Source organism: Lutra lutra, chromosome X (genome assembly GCF_902655055.1).
Source record: "Lutra lutra chromosome X, mLutLut1.2, whole genome shotgun sequence".
Taxonomy (NCBI): domain Eukaryota; kingdom Metazoa; phylum Chordata; class Mammalia; order Carnivora; family Mustelidae; genus Lutra; species Lutra lutra.
This window is the reverse complement of record NC_062296.1, coordinates 89,663,142-89,681,895: the sequence shown is the minus strand read 5'-3', so window position 1 is coordinate 89,681,895 and position 18,754 is coordinate 89,663,142. Positions and strand designations below refer to the sequence as shown.

The 18,754-nt window shown below is 46.5% G+C and overlaps 1 protein-coding gene across 5 annotated transcripts in view; it reads left to right on the top strand.

Moving 5' to 3' along the window:
* Nucleotides 1–18,754, top strand: part of EGFL6 (EGF like domain multiple 6) — a 58,390-nt gene that overhangs the window by 30,211 nt on the left and 9,425 nt on the right. For all 5 annotated transcript variants that reach the window (XM_047716438.1, XM_047716437.1, XM_047716436.1 and 2 more), the window contains 5 exons: nt 1,865–1,984; nt 4,668–4,802; nt 6,555–6,677; nt 15,847–16,173; nt 17,262–17,339. In XM_047716438.1, the coding sequence (XP_047572394.1) occupies nt 1,865–1,984; nt 4,668–4,802; nt 6,555–6,677; nt 15,847–16,173; nt 17,262–17,339 (783 nt within the window). The remainder of the gene's footprint in view (nt 1–1,864; nt 1,985–4,667; nt 4,803–6,554; nt 6,678–15,846; nt 16,174–17,261; nt 17,340–18,754) is intronic.

Genomic DNA, 18,754 nt, shown 5'->3' with positions numbered 1-18,754 from the left:
TCCCTACCGCATCATAGGAACCACTGGCTAGGCGTTTATACTGATCACTTAACATTTTTATTTTTTTTTTAAGATTTTATTTATTTATTTGTCAGAGAGAGAGAGAGAGCACAGGCAGACAGAGTGGCAGGCAGAGGCAGAGGGAGAAGCAGGCTTCCTGCCGAGCAAGGAGCCCGATATGGGACTCCATCCCAGGACGCTGGGATCATGACCTGAGCCGAAGGCAGCCACTTAACCAAGTGAGCCACCCAGGCGTCCCCACTTAACATTTTTAAGAAGATCTATGCTAATGGATGTTTTGAAACGTTCCATGAAGGCTTAACTGGTGCCAAAAAAGGTATGTTTTCCCAAATGGAAGGACGGAATTAGAGAAATATTGAAAACTAAAAGAAGACAACTGGGGCACCTGGGTGGCTCAGTGGGTTAAAACCTCTGCCTTCGGCTCAGGTCATGATCCCGGGGTCCTGGGATCGAGCCCCGCATCGGGCTCTCTGCTCAGCGGGAGGCCTGCTTCTCCCTCTCTCTCTCTCTACCTGCCTCTCTGCCTACTTGTGATCTCTGTCTGTCAAATAAATAAAATCTTTAAAAATAATAATAATAAAATAAAAGAAGACAACTAAAGAGAAAAGAGAATGAATGAGAAATGTTGCCATCGGTAGGTATTCGTTACATTACCTTGACACGTGTATCCATCTTTGTACCTTCTTTGTCTATTTCTGGATGTGGAAGGGTTGCTCAGACTCCCAGTTTAGAACTCAGTGTGTCCAGGTCAAACCTGGACCTCTCCTGATTTTATTTCACCTGACTCCTGCCAGTTTCTTTTGTCCTGCTGGATGATTTGGTATGTTACGGATGGTGCTGGATAAAGGGGGCGTATTCACTACACTTCCCTGTAGGAGACACCCGTGATCCATATATAGTAGACTTTTGCTAAGGAAATACATTTTTGTGGGATAAGTTGTGTTTAGCAACAAGTAACAGAAAAATCCACCTAAATTATCTCATTTACTAAAAAAGCCGGAGGCAGGCAGTTCCAGAACAGCTCAGTAAGGACTCACTCTCTGCCATCCTCAGGGTGCTGATTTTATCCTCACACTTGTGACCTCATAGTCATAAGATGGCTGCCCCAGCTCCAGATATCACATGTACATTTAAGGGGCCCTGATAAAGGGGAGAGGAATGATGCCAGTGAATGAATGACTCGTTCATGCTTGCCCCTTTCATCATGCAGCAGCATCTTTTCCAGAAGCCCTGCTCCTGCCAGCAGGCTCATCTTTGTATCTCTTTTGGCCATAGCTGGGTCCTATGGCCACCCACTGTCGCTCCAAGGGAAGCTGGGATGAAGATAAGTAACTGGCTTTCCTGCCTCAATGATGGGAGTGGTGAGAGAAAAAGGGCTCCTGGATGGATTGGGGCAGCCAGTCAGTCATATTCGCCACATGTTTTCACACAGGCGTGGAAATGACCAGGTCTCATGACTTGAGTGGCTCTCATTGAGGCTAGGTATGTATGGAGAGATCTGTAGAAGGGATTTTCTTTCCCCCAATAACTCAGATCTGTCATCCCCATCCGAGGTTGCATTTCTGCCTAGAGAGGCCCGCGGGTGACAGAAAGGCGTGATAAGAGAATGTACGAGAGAAGGATGCAGCCTTTGGTGACCGAGGGGTGCCTGCCTACAGAACAGACCGTGGCGTCACCAAGATGCCACCCTTGCCCGGATGCCATGGGGGTCTCGGACCGTGACACTCATTCTGTAATGCATTCTGTGTATGACCCCGAATGTCCTAGAATGCAGAGATCCTTTCTCAGTGAGAGCTTTTTACCGGCTCAGGAGGGGAAGGCTAACACTTATGTCCGTTTTCAGACTCCAGGACGTGTGCCATGGTGAGCTGCCAGTATGCCTGTGAGGACACGGAGGAGGGGCCGCGCTGCCTGTGTCCGTCCCTGGGCCTCCGCCTGGCCCCCAATGGAAGAGTTTGTACAGGTAGAGCTGCCTGGCTCACCTCCGCGCCTCCTTCCCCCCTACTGCGTTCCTTCTCTGTCGTTCGGCACGATCTGCTTGTTGACTAGACTGAAAGCTCCTGAAAGTACGGATTTCTGCCCATTTCTGATCCAGTTGGCCACATAGGCTCTAGACACGCTTTGGGATGCTAGACAGAACACTCCTCTATTCCTTGGGGATTGTCTAAGGCCCCAGTGGAAAAGGGATAGAGGTCATTTTATTTTAGTATATTTACCTTGCGTGTTTCACTTAGCATAGAAACCTGCTACTTACTGTCATTCAGTGAATAAAACCCCAAGGGCCATTGGTCTCCATTTTGGGTTCCAGCTTATATGTTCCTACAAAAATGCAGTTACTTCTTTTTCGTTTTTAGATCTAAGACTGTTGAGAACAGTATGTCCTTTCTGCGTTGTTTGAGTCAGCAAGTAACCAACTTCCCCTTGTCTTTAAAGGTTGCTCTAAATGAGCTGAACTAAGTATTCCAAAATCATTTCTCTTGGAGGGATGAGCAAACTGGATCCACGATGTTAAAGGAGGAGACAGAGCCCTCCTTTCTAGCTTGGAGTTCAGTCAAACCAATGGACTAGAACTTCGGTTTCTTGCTCTCCCCTGTCTTATTTTGCGTCTTAGTTTTGGGCCCCGCAGAAGCTGACCCTGAGCAGGTAGTTGACTGAGGAGGTGACCCCAGGGAACGCTGCTTGAGGAGGAGGTGAGGGAAAGCCCTGGGCAAGTTTAAGGAGCAGATTAAGCATGGGTGCCTGGGTGGCTCAGTGGGTTAGGCCTCTGCCTTCGGCTCAGGTCATGATCTCAGGGTCCTGGGATCAAGCCCCGCATCGGGCTCTCTGCTCAGCGGGGAGCCTGCTTCCCCCTTTCTCTCTTCCTGCCTCTCTCCCTACTTGTTATCTCTCTCTCTGTCAAATAAATAAATAGAATCTTAAAAAAAAAAAGGAGCAAATTAAACATCTGTGCCCCTCTAAGAGATAGGGGAAGCTGCCTCCAGGTTTTCCTCCTGGGTCAAGGGCACTGGGGATTTATGCACCAACTCCTGTTCTTTATTAACTGGACACGTGCTGCTCTGGAACCTTGACTCCCCAGCATGCCCAGCCCAGCCTGGGTGAGTGTCACTGCACAAGGTCGCAGGTGCCGCCTTAGATAGAGAAAGGCTGTGTGCCAGGGGCGATGGGTGGGGCAGTCACAGGGTACCCTCATGGCTGATGAAACACTTTTTGCCTTACTTCCCTTGTGGATCTGAACTATGTTCAGTAACCGAACTGTATATTCTCATCATTCTGTACTTACATGCAAGTGAGCACATAGCATTAAGAGGGGCTATCACACTCAATCAGTGCTGGAAGAGTTTTTAATCTTTTTTATTTAAATAAGCAAATACCTGTGCAATTTAATGTTCTTCCTTGTTTACTGCAATAGAAATATTTCTCAGTGCTGGATGTTTATTTATCCCAAATGTACGTACCTTGATAAGCTGCATTTAGAAAGTTCAGCCAAATAGGTCCTGAATCAGTGAAATAGTTTTTTACAAAAAGCCCTGTAGGGGCACCTGTCTAGCTCAGTGGGTTAAAGCCTCTGCCTTCGGCTCAGGTCATGATCTCAGGGTCCTGGGATCGAGCCCCACATCGGGCGCTCTGCTTGGCAGGGAGCCTGCTTCCTCCTCTCTCTCTCTGCCTGCCTCTCTGCCTACTTGTGATTTTTCCCTGTCAAATAAATAAATAAAATCTTTAAAAATAAATAAATAAAAATTTAAAAAGCCCTGTAAAATTAAAATTTTGGCCCTGCTCTTCGAGAATAATCTGATTTCACTAGATTCATAGGGTTTGGCATTCCTCGGTAAAATAAGATATATACAAGACTCATTCTTGACCAAACTGAAGCCAATTTTTCCCCACCTTTGATTTGACGGGTGTCATTTTTATTGAAGGGAAAGATAATCTAAACAAAAGTGGTCCCTGAAAAATTATTTTGGTCAATCCAACATGTATTTAGTCTTTTAAGAATGCAAAGAGAACAGTAAGCCAGCACTAACTTGCATGTTTACCCACAGGTCCAAATTAACATAAAACATCTATTCGATTTGACAGCTTAAAGCGAAAGCAAAGCCTGAGTCTGGATATTTGGGTCAGCATAGCCACGTGCCCCTCAGTAGCCTAACTCAAGGAAAGCAGGGAAGCCTATTGTCTGCTCAAGTTCCATCACGACATCATTACACTTGACCCACAATTTATGTTTAAAGGTAGTTGTAGCAAACCATGGCTCTGGTATTTGGGTCAGTATCATAGGAGCCCTGGGGGAACTGGCCAATGAAATCATTCTTCCATAGAAGACAGCCTTGAAGGTTTGTATCCAGTTTGCTTAACGTGTAGTTACCTGACTCGGTTTTCAAAAGTTGTATACGCTATAATAGCTGGAAAAATAATTCCGTCAACGAGCACATCATGTCTCTGTGCCAAGTGCCAGCCATACGCTCCCTGCCCCAGGAGAGATGGGGATGTGAGTAGCCATGTGACAGAGAGATGATGTCTCAAAAACGAGATGTGCAACGTGACAGAAACACACTGCGTGTGTATCGGTGTGAGCATGCATGCGTGTGTGTCTTAAAGGGAGAGTGCTTTCCTTGCCATCACTGACACCTTCTGGTTCTCCATCCTAGACATTGACGAGTGTGCCTCCGGTAAGGCCGTGTGCCCTTACAATCGAAGATGTGTGAACACATTCGGAAGCTACTACTGCAAATGTCATGTTGGTTTCGAACTGAAATACACCAGGGGCCGGTATGACTGTGTAGGTAAGAGTCGGGGTCTTTTTCTGCTGCCGTCTCCCCAGCAGACCTGTCGGCTTTGTGTACAGGTGTTCGGATGTCAGTTCAGTCTATACTTGAACAATCTACTGTACTGACCAGTTGAACAATACAAAAGAAGTCACTTTGGTTGTTTGTTTCTGGCTTTTACGGAACTCTGGTGAGATGAATTAGGTGAAGCCAGGTCAGTAAAGGTCTAAAGTAAGGGACTGCCTTGTTTCTAGTTCTGCTTTGTGGGCAAATATCTTGAGATTATTTTTGTGGATTTTTTGAAAATTAGGTTAGTTTTCTTTTTAATTTTGGATTCCCCGGATACATATCTAAAAAAGGGAACTAGAAAGCACGAAAGGAAGAATAAAAAGGCCCGTTTGGTCTTGATCTCAGTGATCTGTTCGTAATAGTTTCCTTTGCAGGTGGCTTTAGAAAAATATGTGAGGGGGCTGAAGGCACAGTCTCTTTCCTTCTTTGGCCCTGTCGTGGTTCAAGCTCCAAATCCCCTAAAACGTTCGGTGGGTCACCGAAGGCACTCTCTGATAAGATTCTGGTCTCAGTCAGCTCTTGGCCTGTTCTGTGTGAAATAAAATATCTTGGCCTTTAGTGAAGGGATTCCAAGCCTGAGTGTGCAAGTGAAGGGGAGTGTCTGGGAGGCCTTGGACACACTCACATCACCCTTGCTACAACGCAGGATGGGGCCTGCCCTACGGTGAAGGGAGATCCGGGCTCCCTGTAGATGCCTCTTTGTGTAGCATGTGGAGCAATTGTGTGTATAATGGGAACACTGGCAGGTTGGAGGGAAAGTAGGATTTCATTCAACCCCCCATCCAGAGCATCCTGAAGCCTCCACATCCGTCTGCACTCAAATCCTTTGAAACACAGAGGCTGGCATACACAGGCTCATAAAATCCATGTTTCTTGGGGGCTTGGCCCCCAGACCCTGCTGCAGACACCCGACTCCACTCCATAGTGCCACAAAGCTGCATCACAAAGAAGCCTGTTTGCTGATACCTAGGGGGTTCGTCTGGACGGGGTGGGAAAGCACACGGGAAGCTTCCAAGGGAAATGCATCTTGTGATTCTAAGTGATTAAGATAAGCATCTGAGCTCCTTTGGTGGCTAAATTCGAAACAATGGACTACTTTGTGGGCACACATCTCCCAAAGCGTGGAGAGCAGGTGAGATGGAGAAGAGGGCTAATGAGCTGCACAATCAGGTAGGATTCGGCCAACTTTCCTGGTCTCCATCCAGCAGACGAGCTCGGACCAGCCTGACCCGGCTTCTGGAAGCTTTGAACAAAATGCCTATGAGTTCAGATGATGACAGCGGTTCAGAGCCCCCTTATCCTTTGTTGGTTAGGCGTCCCAAGCCCTTCCACACGTAGAATTTATTTTCTAATACTGTTACTTCTAAATTAGATGGATGAAAAAGTTAACAAAAAAACTTGAACATCTTACAGATTTCAGTGGAGTTGATAAGCAGTCCAGGTTGCCACGGGGGCGGTGGACTGCGAGGAGCTCCCCCCAGCTCCCCGCCGTGTGCTGGTGTCAGGCTGAGGCCAGGCTCTGCGCCAAGGCGTCGGAGGTTCTGAACACCTCTCAGTTCTCAGGCCCCACTCGGTTCGTTTGGCAGTGCTGGCTGGTTGGCCCTGGGGTTGCTCAAGTGACGATCTTAGAGTAGGTACGGGGTCGTCTTCTAGCAAGCCCTGCTGCCACAGAGTTGTTCATGGGAACGTTCTCATTTTTAGATATAAACGAGTGCGCCGTGAATAGCCATATGTGCAGCCTCTACGCCAATTGCCTCAATACCCAAGGGTCCTTCAAGTGTAAATGCAAGCAGGGGTATAAAGGCAATGGACTTCAGTGTTCTGGTAAGTAGCGCTTGCTCGTGGCATCTTAGCTATCCATAGTAAAGTGTTCTTGCCAAATCTCCTTCCTTCCTCCCTTCATTTGTCTCTGCGTGTGTGTCTCTGTCTCTCTGTGCACGTGTGATAGCTTGTGCGTGCCCTATTTGAAAATTTTCACTCTGCCTCAGTCTTCTCTGCTGATCAGACCACACCTTCATCACTCACTGAAGTTGTGGGCACCGAACTTAAAGACCAGCAAAGGTCCTGGATATTTCTCTGGTCACAACTTACTTTCAAATACTGAAAATAAGCTTTAAGGACAAATGGCGCCATGTGAATGTTATCCGGCAGGATGGGGGAGGTTTTGGTGCGGTAACAAGCCATCCTAAAACAGCAATGCCTCAGGACCACACACTTTTGAACCACATGAGTCCAAACTTCTTCCAGAACACACAACCAAAAGTATGATGAAGCTGACGTCATTTTATCAGTCGTCCTCAAACCTACATTCACATTTTTTTAAAGGTTTTATTTCTTAAAAAAAAAAAAAGATTTCTTTATTAGAGAGAGAGGACTAGCGGAGGAGGGGCAGAGAAAGAGGGAGAAGCAGATTCCCCACTGAGCAGGGAGCCCCACGCAGGGCTCGATCCCAGGACCCTGGGATCATGACCTAGGCCGAAGGCAGACACTTAACCGACTGAGCCACCCAGGCGTCCCTGATTCACATTTTTAGCAAAGAGTCCCATTTTCCATGTTCGTGAATTCCTTAATGCTTAGGTGCCAAAATCTTACATTGATAAACCAAATGTATAACCAGAAAATGTCCCTGCTGTGAACAGCTAGGACGACAGTAGTGGGTTGCTGCTCACTCATACTGTGTCCAGGGAGAGTTGTCTGGGGTTTCTTCTCAGTGTGGTCACTTAGGGAGCCACGCCGGCAGAGGCATCATCCTACGGCACCACAGTGTCAGTCTGAGGCCTTGCCATTTGTCACAGCGGGGAAAGGAGCACCGACAACCACACAGTCGCTCTCGGTTCACTCAACTTGGAAGTAGGGACGAAAAATACGTCATTCCCCACCTTGTGCCCAAAAAGGAAACTGGAAGTCCCGAAGAGGACCAGAATGTGTACCAAGGCAGGCTGGCAGGGACGACGGTGTGGTTGCTGTCCTGGCAAGTGCCTCACAGCGTTGAGAGTCACACGGGTCTATCCGGCTGCCCTTGTCACTTTTAGCGCCGGCTTATGGTGTGCCTGGGTCTGTTGACTGCCCCGACTCTGCTCCCCTGTGCGCCCTTCGCAGACTCCCCACATCTTCCGACACGTGTGTTTGCAGGCTGGGCCTTGACCTGTCCTGTGCCCTCGGGTGGCCAGTGGTCCAGATGACACAGCAGAGAGGCCGCTCCGATGGCAAACACAGTGTCCGCGCTGTGACCGACTCTGAGCAATGGAGGTGTAAGGCTCCCGGTGCCCCGGGGGCTGTGGCTGAGAGCGGCCGGACAGGAGTGTGTGCAGAAGGAAGGGGGGGCGGGAAGTCACATCCTCTGAGGAATGCTTGGAAGAACCGGGACGCTTCTCGTCTGGAAGAAACAGCGTGGAGGAGTATAAATGGTGCCCGCGCATATTTCAAGCGATGTGGAATAAATGCGACTGCCCAGAGGCGCCTGGGTGCCTCATTCGGTGGAGCGTCTGCCTTTGCCTCAGGTCCTGATCCCGGGGTGGTGGGATCGAATCCCGAGTGGGACTCCCTGCTCAGCGGGGAGTCTGCTTCTCCCTCACCCTCTGTGATCTCTCTTACTTTCTGTGTCTCTCAAATAAATAAATAAAATCTTAAAATATTTTTTAAAAAGGTGACTTCCCAAAGCAGACTGGGACCAATAGGTGGAGCCTATTCTCTCTTACGAAGGCTGGCCAGGTGTCTGAGAGTGGACGCTGGACCCCGGCCGAGGGACACATTCTACAGCGCAGCCTCCCAGGCCGGTCTCTAGGCTCTCTCGGCAGGATTCCGGCCTTGGGCTGGAGGTGGGGTTACAGAGCCTTGTCCCCCCCCACACACACACCCCCACCCCCGCGACATTTAGTAAGTTGTCTTAACCTCTCTAAACTCCGCTTTCTCCTGCACACCTTGTGATGAGCCGGTCCGCGGGCGCCCCCTGACTTCAGCAAGGCAGGGTGGACAGTTCATGCAGATCTTAGCCCCCAGGCCCGGGCTCCCTGCACGTGGCCATGCGCTTTCTCTAGAGCACTGCTCAGCCCCTTTGCAAGGACAGCCCTCAACCAGTGCGCCCCAGGAGTCTGGACAAATACCCCGAGTGGTCGCAGGATGGGACAGTTCTGAGATGTGTTCTACATTGGTTCCCAGATGTCCCCAGCAGGACTAAGCCCCTTACCCACAGCGATTTCCCGCCCATTGAGGTACTGTCTTTAGCTTTCCCCCACGTCTGCCTCCTAGGATCACCTCCCATAAACCCCTCGCACCCAAATCCTTGGTAACTGTTTCTGGTTTTCCGGTTCTGCTTTGGGGAACTCTCATTCAGACAGGTACCTCTCAAGCGCATTGTGAGGTTCGCATTGAGGTAATCTAAGTAGAGAGCTTCGTTCTGCCGAGCACATAGTAGATGCTCAGTAAAGTTAGCTGTGGTTATTGCTGTTCGTGCCAAGGGCCAGCTACTCCTCGATCTGAAATTCTGTAATGGCAAATGCACACATGCTGTGCATGCAGAAGAGATGCCTCAGGAAAACACTTGTTGCAGGAACCGGACAACTCACCTCCGCATACCCACGCCCAGCCCCAGGCCTAAGAATCAAAGCAAAAACTGCCCAGAATAAACCTGGGGTCACCTTCCTTCCTGCTCAGTGAACCCCCTTGAAACTGTTTTTTTTTTTAAGATTTTATTTATTTTAGAGAGGGAGCATGTGAGCGAGTGGATGGGCAGAGGGAGAAAAGGGATCTGAAGCAGACTCCCCCGCTGAGCATGGAGCCCAGTGTGGGGCTCAGTCTCCTGACCCTGAGCTCATGATTCGAGCCACAATCAAGAGTCGGACACTTAACTGACTGAGCCCCCCCTAGGCGCCCGCACAATGTGTTACTCGTGTCCAAATGAAGGCAGTGTCCCAAAGCCTGCAGCCGGATAGCTGTTTGCTGCCCACATTTTCTATGTTGTCCCCTAGCGTTTTGAAATGATAAATCCCACATCAACACAAACATTTCTTATGTTAAGACTCCCGTTTTTCTTTGACCATCCAGCTTTAGGCGTATTCTTGGATAAAGCAAATGTTTCTGTATTCTGTGGAACCTCAGATTCCTCACAATGTTCTGTTTGGTACCTTGAAACCATTCGTTTCATCCCTGCCCATTCTGCAGCTGGATTTTTTCTTCATCTCTCGCCAGAATGTTTATTTAAAAGAGAAAACCGTCTTTGGGTCATTCACCGTATTACATGCCCAGCCCTTTCCATTCTGCTTTGATCGTTTGTAAAATAAATAGCTGTGTCTCTGTTGAAAATTGATCTTAACAGACTCTTAACCACACTGCCGAAAGGATGGCCCCAGATTCACTCTAACGTGCGTAGGAAAGTCATGCAAACAAAATTGAGAATCCCGTTCAGTTAGCTTGCCGCATTACAAAACATTATATTGTAAAATGCATTTGTGTGCACATGAATTGCTGTCACATAACATACAGCACTGATATAGCAACTTCTATTATGGGTTCATTGTTTTTGCAAAAGTCCAGACTCTGTGTTGCAGTACGGAAGAGGAGTTAGGGGGCGTCCAGGTGGTTTGGTCAGTTAAGCGTCGGATTCTAGATTTCATGATCTCGGGGTCGTGAGATCCAGCCTGGAGTCAGGCTCCATGGAACCTGCTTCAGATTCTCTCTCCCTCTCCTCCTCCCCCGCCCACAAGAGGGAAAAAAAAAAACAAGAGGAGTTAGTAGACTGTCCTTGTGCACATATGTGCCCAGGGGATGGAGTACCTTTTATGCAGACGTGTATGGTTTCTTCCTGGTCTAATATATGTGAGTATTAATACTATACTGTTAGATAATTTGGTCTTTTTTTTTTTTAGAGATTTTATTTATTTATTTATTTATTTGACAGAGATCACAAGTAGGCAGAGAGACAGGCAGAGAGAGAGGAGAAGCAGGCTCCCAGCTGAGCAGAAAGCCTGATGCGGGGCTCGATCCCAGGACCCCGGGATCATGACCTGAGCCGAAGGCAGAGGCTTTAACCCACTGAGCCACCCAGGTGCCCCATAGATAATTTGGTCTTAATTTGACAGTAGCTCTACTCATTCTAAGCAAATCAAAACTTCAATATTACCTGACTTGGGTAGTGAGTCAATTTAGGAAAGGAAACGATGTCACTTTGTTACCAGGGGCGTGGCTTCTGGAGCCACATTACCTTGGCCTACTATCTGTGGGTTGTAAACAAGCAATTTCACCTTTAGGGCTCCAGTTTCCACATCTAAAAAATACAGATAATGATATCTGGCCCTTAATATTCTTTTGATGATTACATGAAATAATCCATATTAAAAAAAATGCCCATATAAAGGGCTTGGTTCCAGCCCAGAATATCAAATGCTCAATAATTGTGCACTAGTAGTAGGAGTGATCATGGCAATGGCTTCTTTTTTTTTTTTTTAAGATTTTTATTTATTTATTTGACAGATAGAGATCACAAGTAGGCAGAGAGGCAGGCAGAGAGAGAGGAGGAAGCCAGGCTCCCTGCCGAGCAGAGAGCCCGATGCGGGGCTCCATCCCAGGACCCTGGGATCATGACCTGAGCCGAAGGCAGAGGCTTTAACCCACTGAGCCACCCAGGCGCCCCGGCAATGGCTTCTTTAGCAGAATTCAACAATTGTTCCCATCAAAAGCATTTCCTTGGTCGTTAGAAATGTGCTCTTGATCTAATTCAATTTATATACCACATAGTTAAGATCACAGGCGTGGCTACAATGGGCCATTCCAACTTTCTTCTTTCGATTATAATGGAAACCTTAGACATTTGGAGGGATGGCCTGGAAAAATACCTTTTTAACTCAGTAAAAGATTTTCAACATTCTGGTGATGAATTTTAAAAATAATAGCAAACAGGGGCACCTGGGTGGCTCAGTCGGTTCAATATCCAACTCTTGGTTTCGGTTCAGGTGATGATCTCGGTTGTGGGATCGAGTCCCGCACCGAGTTCTCTGCTCAGCATGCAGTCTGCCTCAGACTCTCTCTCTCTCTCCCCATCTCCCTCCCTCTCTCAAATAAATAAAGAAATAAACAAAACCTTTTTATAAATAAACAGAACAGCAAACAGGCCAAATATATGTTCCGCACTAATCTTAGTAATGGACATGTATTTGCCCATTTAAACCTCACAAAAACCCTATTCTTCCCCCAACTTTATAAATGGGTAAACTGAGGCAAAGAGGAGTCCAGTATTGGTTTGAGGACAAATGCCCAGAGGATGCAGGGAAGTGGGCTACGGGGCTATGTGCTTAAGCACAGGTTAGGTGTGTCTGTGACCTTTGGCGGCTACTCGGGGACGGAGAGCGCTCGTGGGCCACTCCACAGCAAGCTGCCGTGGCTCAGCCTTTCTGCCATCCCAGCCCTGCCCTGTCTGCTGGGCCCCATGTCACAGTACTGTCCTCACCTGTGATGTAGCCTCTCCTCCCAGCGCCGTGCGCAGAGTTCAGATGAGAGGAACCTTTCTCCTGCCGGGTGGTTTGAGATCATCTGATGAACCAAGCCCAGGTGAAGGAGTGTCAGAGTCCTGTTCCTCTTGGCAAAGATGTTCTCACATCATAGTGATCTTCTCTAAAGTTAAGATTTTCAGGTAGGTAGAAGTTTTTGACAAAGTGGATATTTAGAGAACTCTCCAATCTCTCCGAAGAGAAAATGTCAGTAGAAGACGGGACTGTGATTCTGAAAACTCTGAAATTCCCTGTTTTTAGGTCCACGATCCCCACACATGCCCGTGACCCTCCTACTGTAACTTCTCCTCCCACGTGTTTATATTCCCAAGAAGATGGAATAAAACTTAATAAAACTTAACCGGTTAAGTCAAGTTTGAAACAGCAATATCTAGATAAAGCCACATCTATCAGGGCACCTGGTGGCTCAGTAGGTTAAAGCCTCTGCCTTTGGCTCGGGTCATGATCCCAGATTCCTGGGATCGAGTCCCACATCGGGCTCTCTGCTCAGCGGGGAGCCTGCTTCCCTTCCTCTCTCTCTGCTGCCTTTCTGCCTACTTGTGATCTCTGTCTGTCAAATGAATAAATAAAATCTTAAAAAAAAAAAAAAGCCACATCTATCCATTCATAGTCATGCATATGCCTAGCTTTTTTCCCTTGCCCCAGCTCTTTTTACATACTAAAGCGGTGAGATTGTTGACACCACAAAGGTTGTGATGGTTTGATTTTTTTTTTTTTTCCAATAGGAAAAAATTGAAACTTCAAAGCAGAAATTAAAAGTAGATGATTAGGTTTGCCTGATGTGGATTAAAATCCTCTTCCCCATTATTTAGTAAAGGTCCTTAGTTTTATGTTACTGATTGCATGAAGAAAATTTCCAGGGAATGAGTGTTTCCTGTGAGGTCTTGGGAAAAGACTCAGAGAACCGTTGACAAAATTACACAGTGGGACCTCCAGAGGAAGGGCCATATGATCAGCGCCTTCCAATCAAAGCTTAACATGCAGTCTCTTGCAGAGCGGATCTGAAGATCGGGAAAAGGAGTAATGATACATTACTTGTATTACTAGTCGCTGGTTTCCAGCCCGTAAGTACGGACTGTCACGCTGATAAGCGGCTCGAACATTTCATTGAAAAGGGAAATGCAGCTCTTGCCATACAGCTTTAGATTGATTTCTTTTTTTTTTTAAGATTTTATTTATTTCACAGAGAGAGATCACGAGTAGGCAGAGAGGCAGGCAGAGAGAGAGGGAGGAGGAAGCAGGCTCTCCACTGAGCAGAGAGCCCAACACAGGACTCGATCCCAGGACCCTGAGATCATGACCTGAGCCCAAGGCAGAGGCTTAACCCACTGAGCCACCCAGGTGCCCTTTAGACTGATTTCAAACTGAAAGTGATGTGTTAATTAAGAGCATATATATGTTCAAAGCATCGTTCCTCCTTCTTTCGATTATCCCAAATATTGTAGACTTCACATTTATTCTTCTATTCTTTGGTACAGATCAAATCAGCCAAATGGTGGACAAGAAACTGAGTGGGAGAAGAGATTAGAAGATTTCTAAGACAGATATTCTAATAAAATCCCAATCCAGTTTCTTTTTCTAGAATTCTTTATAGGCACTGGACTTAATGTCTACTCCCTTATTTCATTTTCCTCTAAATTATGTCCAAGTAGTAGCATTGAGTGAATTGGTTCAGGCGTTATCAGACCCTTTCTTGCCTAGTCTTAGACTGGCACATGCCAAGGTATTTTATAAAAGGACAATATATCTGATTTTAGAGATCACTGTTTTTAATTCTTTAAAAATTACCTTTTTGGGGGTACCTGGGTGACTCAGTTGGTTAGGCATCTGCCTTCAGCTCAGGTCATGATCCCAGGGTCCTGGGGTGGAGCCCCACATTAGGCTTCCTGCTCAGTGGGGAGTCTGCTTCTCCCTCTCCCTTTGCCTGCTGCTCCCCCCTTCTTGTGCTCTCTCTCTGTCAAATAAATAAGTAAAATCTTTAAAAACAAAATTACCTTTTTTTTTTTAATATCGGTTGGGTATTCTTAATTATCATGAGTAGCTCCCTGGAAAAGGAGCATGTATCTTTGGACCTTAGATCTCAAGGAATTTGAACCAGTCTAGAAAAAAGTAATCCATAACCCTAAAACAGGAATAAACCTGCCATGTACATAGGACTGGAAAAGGAGTCACTCATCTTCTTGACCCTCAAATTCTAACTTTGCCCCGGTAGCTGAGTGATTTTAAGCAAGTGACTCAGCATCACCCAGTTGTGTCATCTACAGAATAGAGGTATTGGGCTAAATGACCGTTCTACCTCTTGTGTTCTTCCACACAAACATATTCTGCCCCCACCAGGGACATTGGTTAAGGGGGGGGCAGTAAGAAGAATCAACCTGGAAGTGTTGAGATTGTATATATATATTTTTTATTTTTATTTTATTCATATTTTAAATATATGTTATATATATGTATATGTATGTGTGTGTATGTGTGTGTGTGTGTGTGTGTGTGTGTATATATATATATATATATGTATATATATAAGGATTTTATTTACTTATTTGACAGAGCGAGAGAGGGAACACAGGCAGGGGGAGTGGAAGAGGGAGAAGCAGAGTTCCCACTGAGCAGGGAGCCTGACACAGGGCTCGATCCCAGGACCCCAGGATCATGACCTGAGCTGAAAGCAGACGCTTAACCAACTGAGCCACCCAGTTGCCCTATTTTATATTTTTTAGAAGTGCATTTCTAAAAGCAACTTAATTTACTAGTGAGAAATAGAAAATGAGTGTAAGATAGTAGATACAGAAGCCTCTCTAAATATTCAATAAGTAATATCATTTAGTTTTAGATAGTAGTTGATTGAAGTGAAGAGATTCAAATGGGGAGAGAGAACAGAGAAGAAAAATTGGGTCTGTATACATTGAGCCATAAATCACCACTTTTAGAGGTTGTAAGTGGTCCATTATTGGCAGTTTATATGGTTCAAGCTATCGCTATCGCTGTAATCATAGAACATCAAATTTGGACAAATCAGTAGGTTGCCCGAACAACAGCTTTGAAGAACATCAGTATGAATGCAGAAAGAGTAGAGGACCTGGAAAACCCTTCACTGTGGGATCTGTAGCCCACCTTGGGAGGAGAAAGTATTTCACTGCAGTAACTTCTGAAGCAAAACAAAAGCATGTCCGCTAATGAAAGGTAGCTAAGATACTACCATAACGTTGGAACTGCTTTAAATAGATGCAAATATAGTTCTTCCTAGAATAGCAAGTGCTAGTGGGGCACTTGGCTGGCTCAGTTGGTAAACCATGCGACTCTTGATCTGAGGGTCGTTGAGTTCAAGCCCCATGTTGGGCATGGAGCCTACTTCAGAAACATTGAGAGGTAGAGCCTTATGTGGGTTGATTCTGGAAACATTCATTTACCACACTTTAAATGTTACATTTTTCGTGAGGGACCCAATTAACAGCCAATGTGAAATGTCCCACCTTGATTGTTTATTTTAGTTATCCCTGAAAATTCTGTGAAGGAAGTCCTCAGAGCACCTGGTACCATCAAAGACAGAATCAAGAAATTGCTAGCTCACAAAAACAGCATGAAAAAGAAGGCAAAAATTAAAAATGTCATCACAGAACCTTCTGGAACTCCTGCCCCTAAGGTTAACTTGCGACCCCTCAACTCTGAAGAGACTGATTCCAGAGCTAGGAACTCTAATGGAGGAAAAAAACAGAAGGAAGGGAGAAAGAAAGAGGGGCTTGAGGACGAGAAAAAAAATGAGAAAGCCCTGAAGAACCACATAGAATGGGAGCAAAGCCTTCGAGGAGATGTGTTCTGTGAGTAACATTTTTGTTATTTTACACATTTTATGAAAAATGAGTTGTGACTTCTCCTGGCAAGTGAAAGAAGAAAAGACAGCTTTGTGCCTGAAGTAAAATTAGGTTTCGTGCTGATCCTTAAGAAGCAGGGTTCTTTGTAAGCTCTGGATAGCAATATCTTCAGCAAATCCCAAATCAAATTTGCTGCTGTGGGAAACAAGGGAGGATCGGTCTTTTCCCCTTTCGGGGGTAGGGTGGGGAGTGGGTTCCTATTCGATACAGATTCTCTTTCTGCCCCCCACCAAGCACACATGCTTACTCTACAAGCATAGTTGTCTGGCTACCTAGCTGTCCACACAGTGCACCCCCAAACCAGAGAGACCCCGGATCCAAGCAGATCTCCCGAGCTCTGCCTTTTTACTCCTTGAAGACACTTTGAATCAGCCCGCTCATTGCAAGGGTCCTATCACAGTGGTGTGGCTACAATTTAAAGGCCCAAATGACAGTTGTAGGGAGAAACATTCTGTAGATGAGCTTAAGTTTTCCCATGAACTGGATGACTGCCCTTCTCACTGGTTGCTCTGTGGGACCCCACCAGGAGTCTCGCCCCTCCAGGGCAGTTTCTAGATAACCAACCACTGTGCGCGCGTGTGCGCGCGCACACGTTCCCAGGCTGAGACTTTGCATTTCTTTCTCGCCAGGCGTTTGTTGCTGCCTGTTTTTTGCCTTGTGTGTCCTTGGCTCCATGGCTGTTAGATTTAACCAAATGAAAAGTAGACCCAGGCACACCTATCCAAGAGCTACCATACCAATGGCATTATCGTCTCTAATAGAGAGTGAAAATCTCAAGAATGTATATTTCCAAACCCTGCTGAGAAGGGGTGTGTTACTAGTGTAGATGCTTAGGACATCTTTGGAAAACGATGTTCTAGACAAGGGAAGTGAAACCAATGTGAATGCTTTGGGGATGTTAAGGAAACTCTGTTCTAACATACTCTATAATTAGAATACATGAGAAAAGTCTCCTTGTTCAGTCGTCCATTCATTTCCTTCTTAGCGTGTGAGGGTTCAGGGTTTTTCTTAACTGACCAAGTGTTCTTTATTAGCCCCTAAGGTGAATGAAGCAGGTGGATTGGGTCCGGTTCTGGTCCATGGAAAACTTACATCCAGACTCGAACACAAAGGTAAATAATACTTTTTCCCAAGCGTCTGCTCTTTGACAATGTCGCATGTCATTTAATGTCTTTGTACGATGAGGTATGAATCACTGCTCCATTCCTAAACACCCAAGGGAAGAATCAGAACATCCTGACACACAGTGCAAGTATGAAAATAGTAGACCTTTATGTGATTAGTACCCGTGGTGACAATATTGGAAGGCTGTCTTCTCTCCACCCCTCCTGCCTGACACCTAGAGTGATGGGTCGAGGCAGATAGTTTATATTTGAAGATGGAAGAAAATGACTCAGTTGCCTTAACTTCCAACACCTGAGGGCCCACAACATGAAAAGTACCACATTCCGGGCCCAAGCAACAGTGTCCCTTACCCATTGCCACAGTAGTGCTGCGTAACAAACAACCACAGACCCTCAGTGGCCTACGGTGATAGAAATTTCTTTTTGCTTAGGAGTCTGGATCAGCTGGGTAGTTCTGCTGATCTGAGCTGGCCTGGATGGGGCTTACCTATGTCTGCAGTCAGCGTGGGCCAATTCAGTGACTTGGCCGATCTTGGCTGTGCCTCTTGCATGCCTGGGGCCTCAACTGGGATACCATGGCTGACTCACCTCTGCTCCAGGTGATGTCTCATCCTCCAGCAGGCCAGCCAAGCTTGTTCTCGTGAAGCAGTGGCAAGGTTCCAAGGAAGCGAGTGGAAGCACACAGGCCTTTTGAGGTCTAGGCTCAGGACTGGCTCAGCATCGCTTCCGTATTCTGTAAGCCAAGGCAAGTCAGGAGGCTGGGCCAGACTTAAGCATTGGGAATGGTGCTACAAAGTTAAATTGTGAAGAACATGGCTACCAGGAGTCCTTTTTTTTTTTTTTTTAAGATTTTTATTTATTTATTTGACAGAGAGAGATCACAAGTAGGCAGGGGGAGGGGGAAGCAGGCTCCCCACTGAGCAGAAAGCCCGATGTAGGGCTTGATCCCAGGACCCCCAGATCATGACCCGAGCTGAAGGCAGAGGCTTTAACCCACTGAGCCACCCAGGCGTCCCCCCCCCTTTTTTTTCTTTAAGATAACAACAATTTGTCCAGAAGGACCGCACATATTTAAACTGAAAAAGAGTATCTGATTTGACACTGTCCTTAAGGCCATTTCATTTGCCATGATCTGTGCTCCATGCAATTGTGGTGACTTTTTTAAATTAATATTTGTTAAGTAGAGCCCCCGAATGCCAGATGGTTCAATAAAAGGCCACTAGGGAAATTGAAATGGAGAAATGTATTAGTCACCGGCCCTGGAGGATCATGACACATCTCGAGGGCCACACGGGGAAGCCGAGGCAGGGTGCTTAAAGAAAGAGAGACAGGACCTGGGGCACATGCCCTTATTAGTGTTCATGTATGGAGTGCTTTGGGGTTCCCGAGCTAAAGCTGGATTG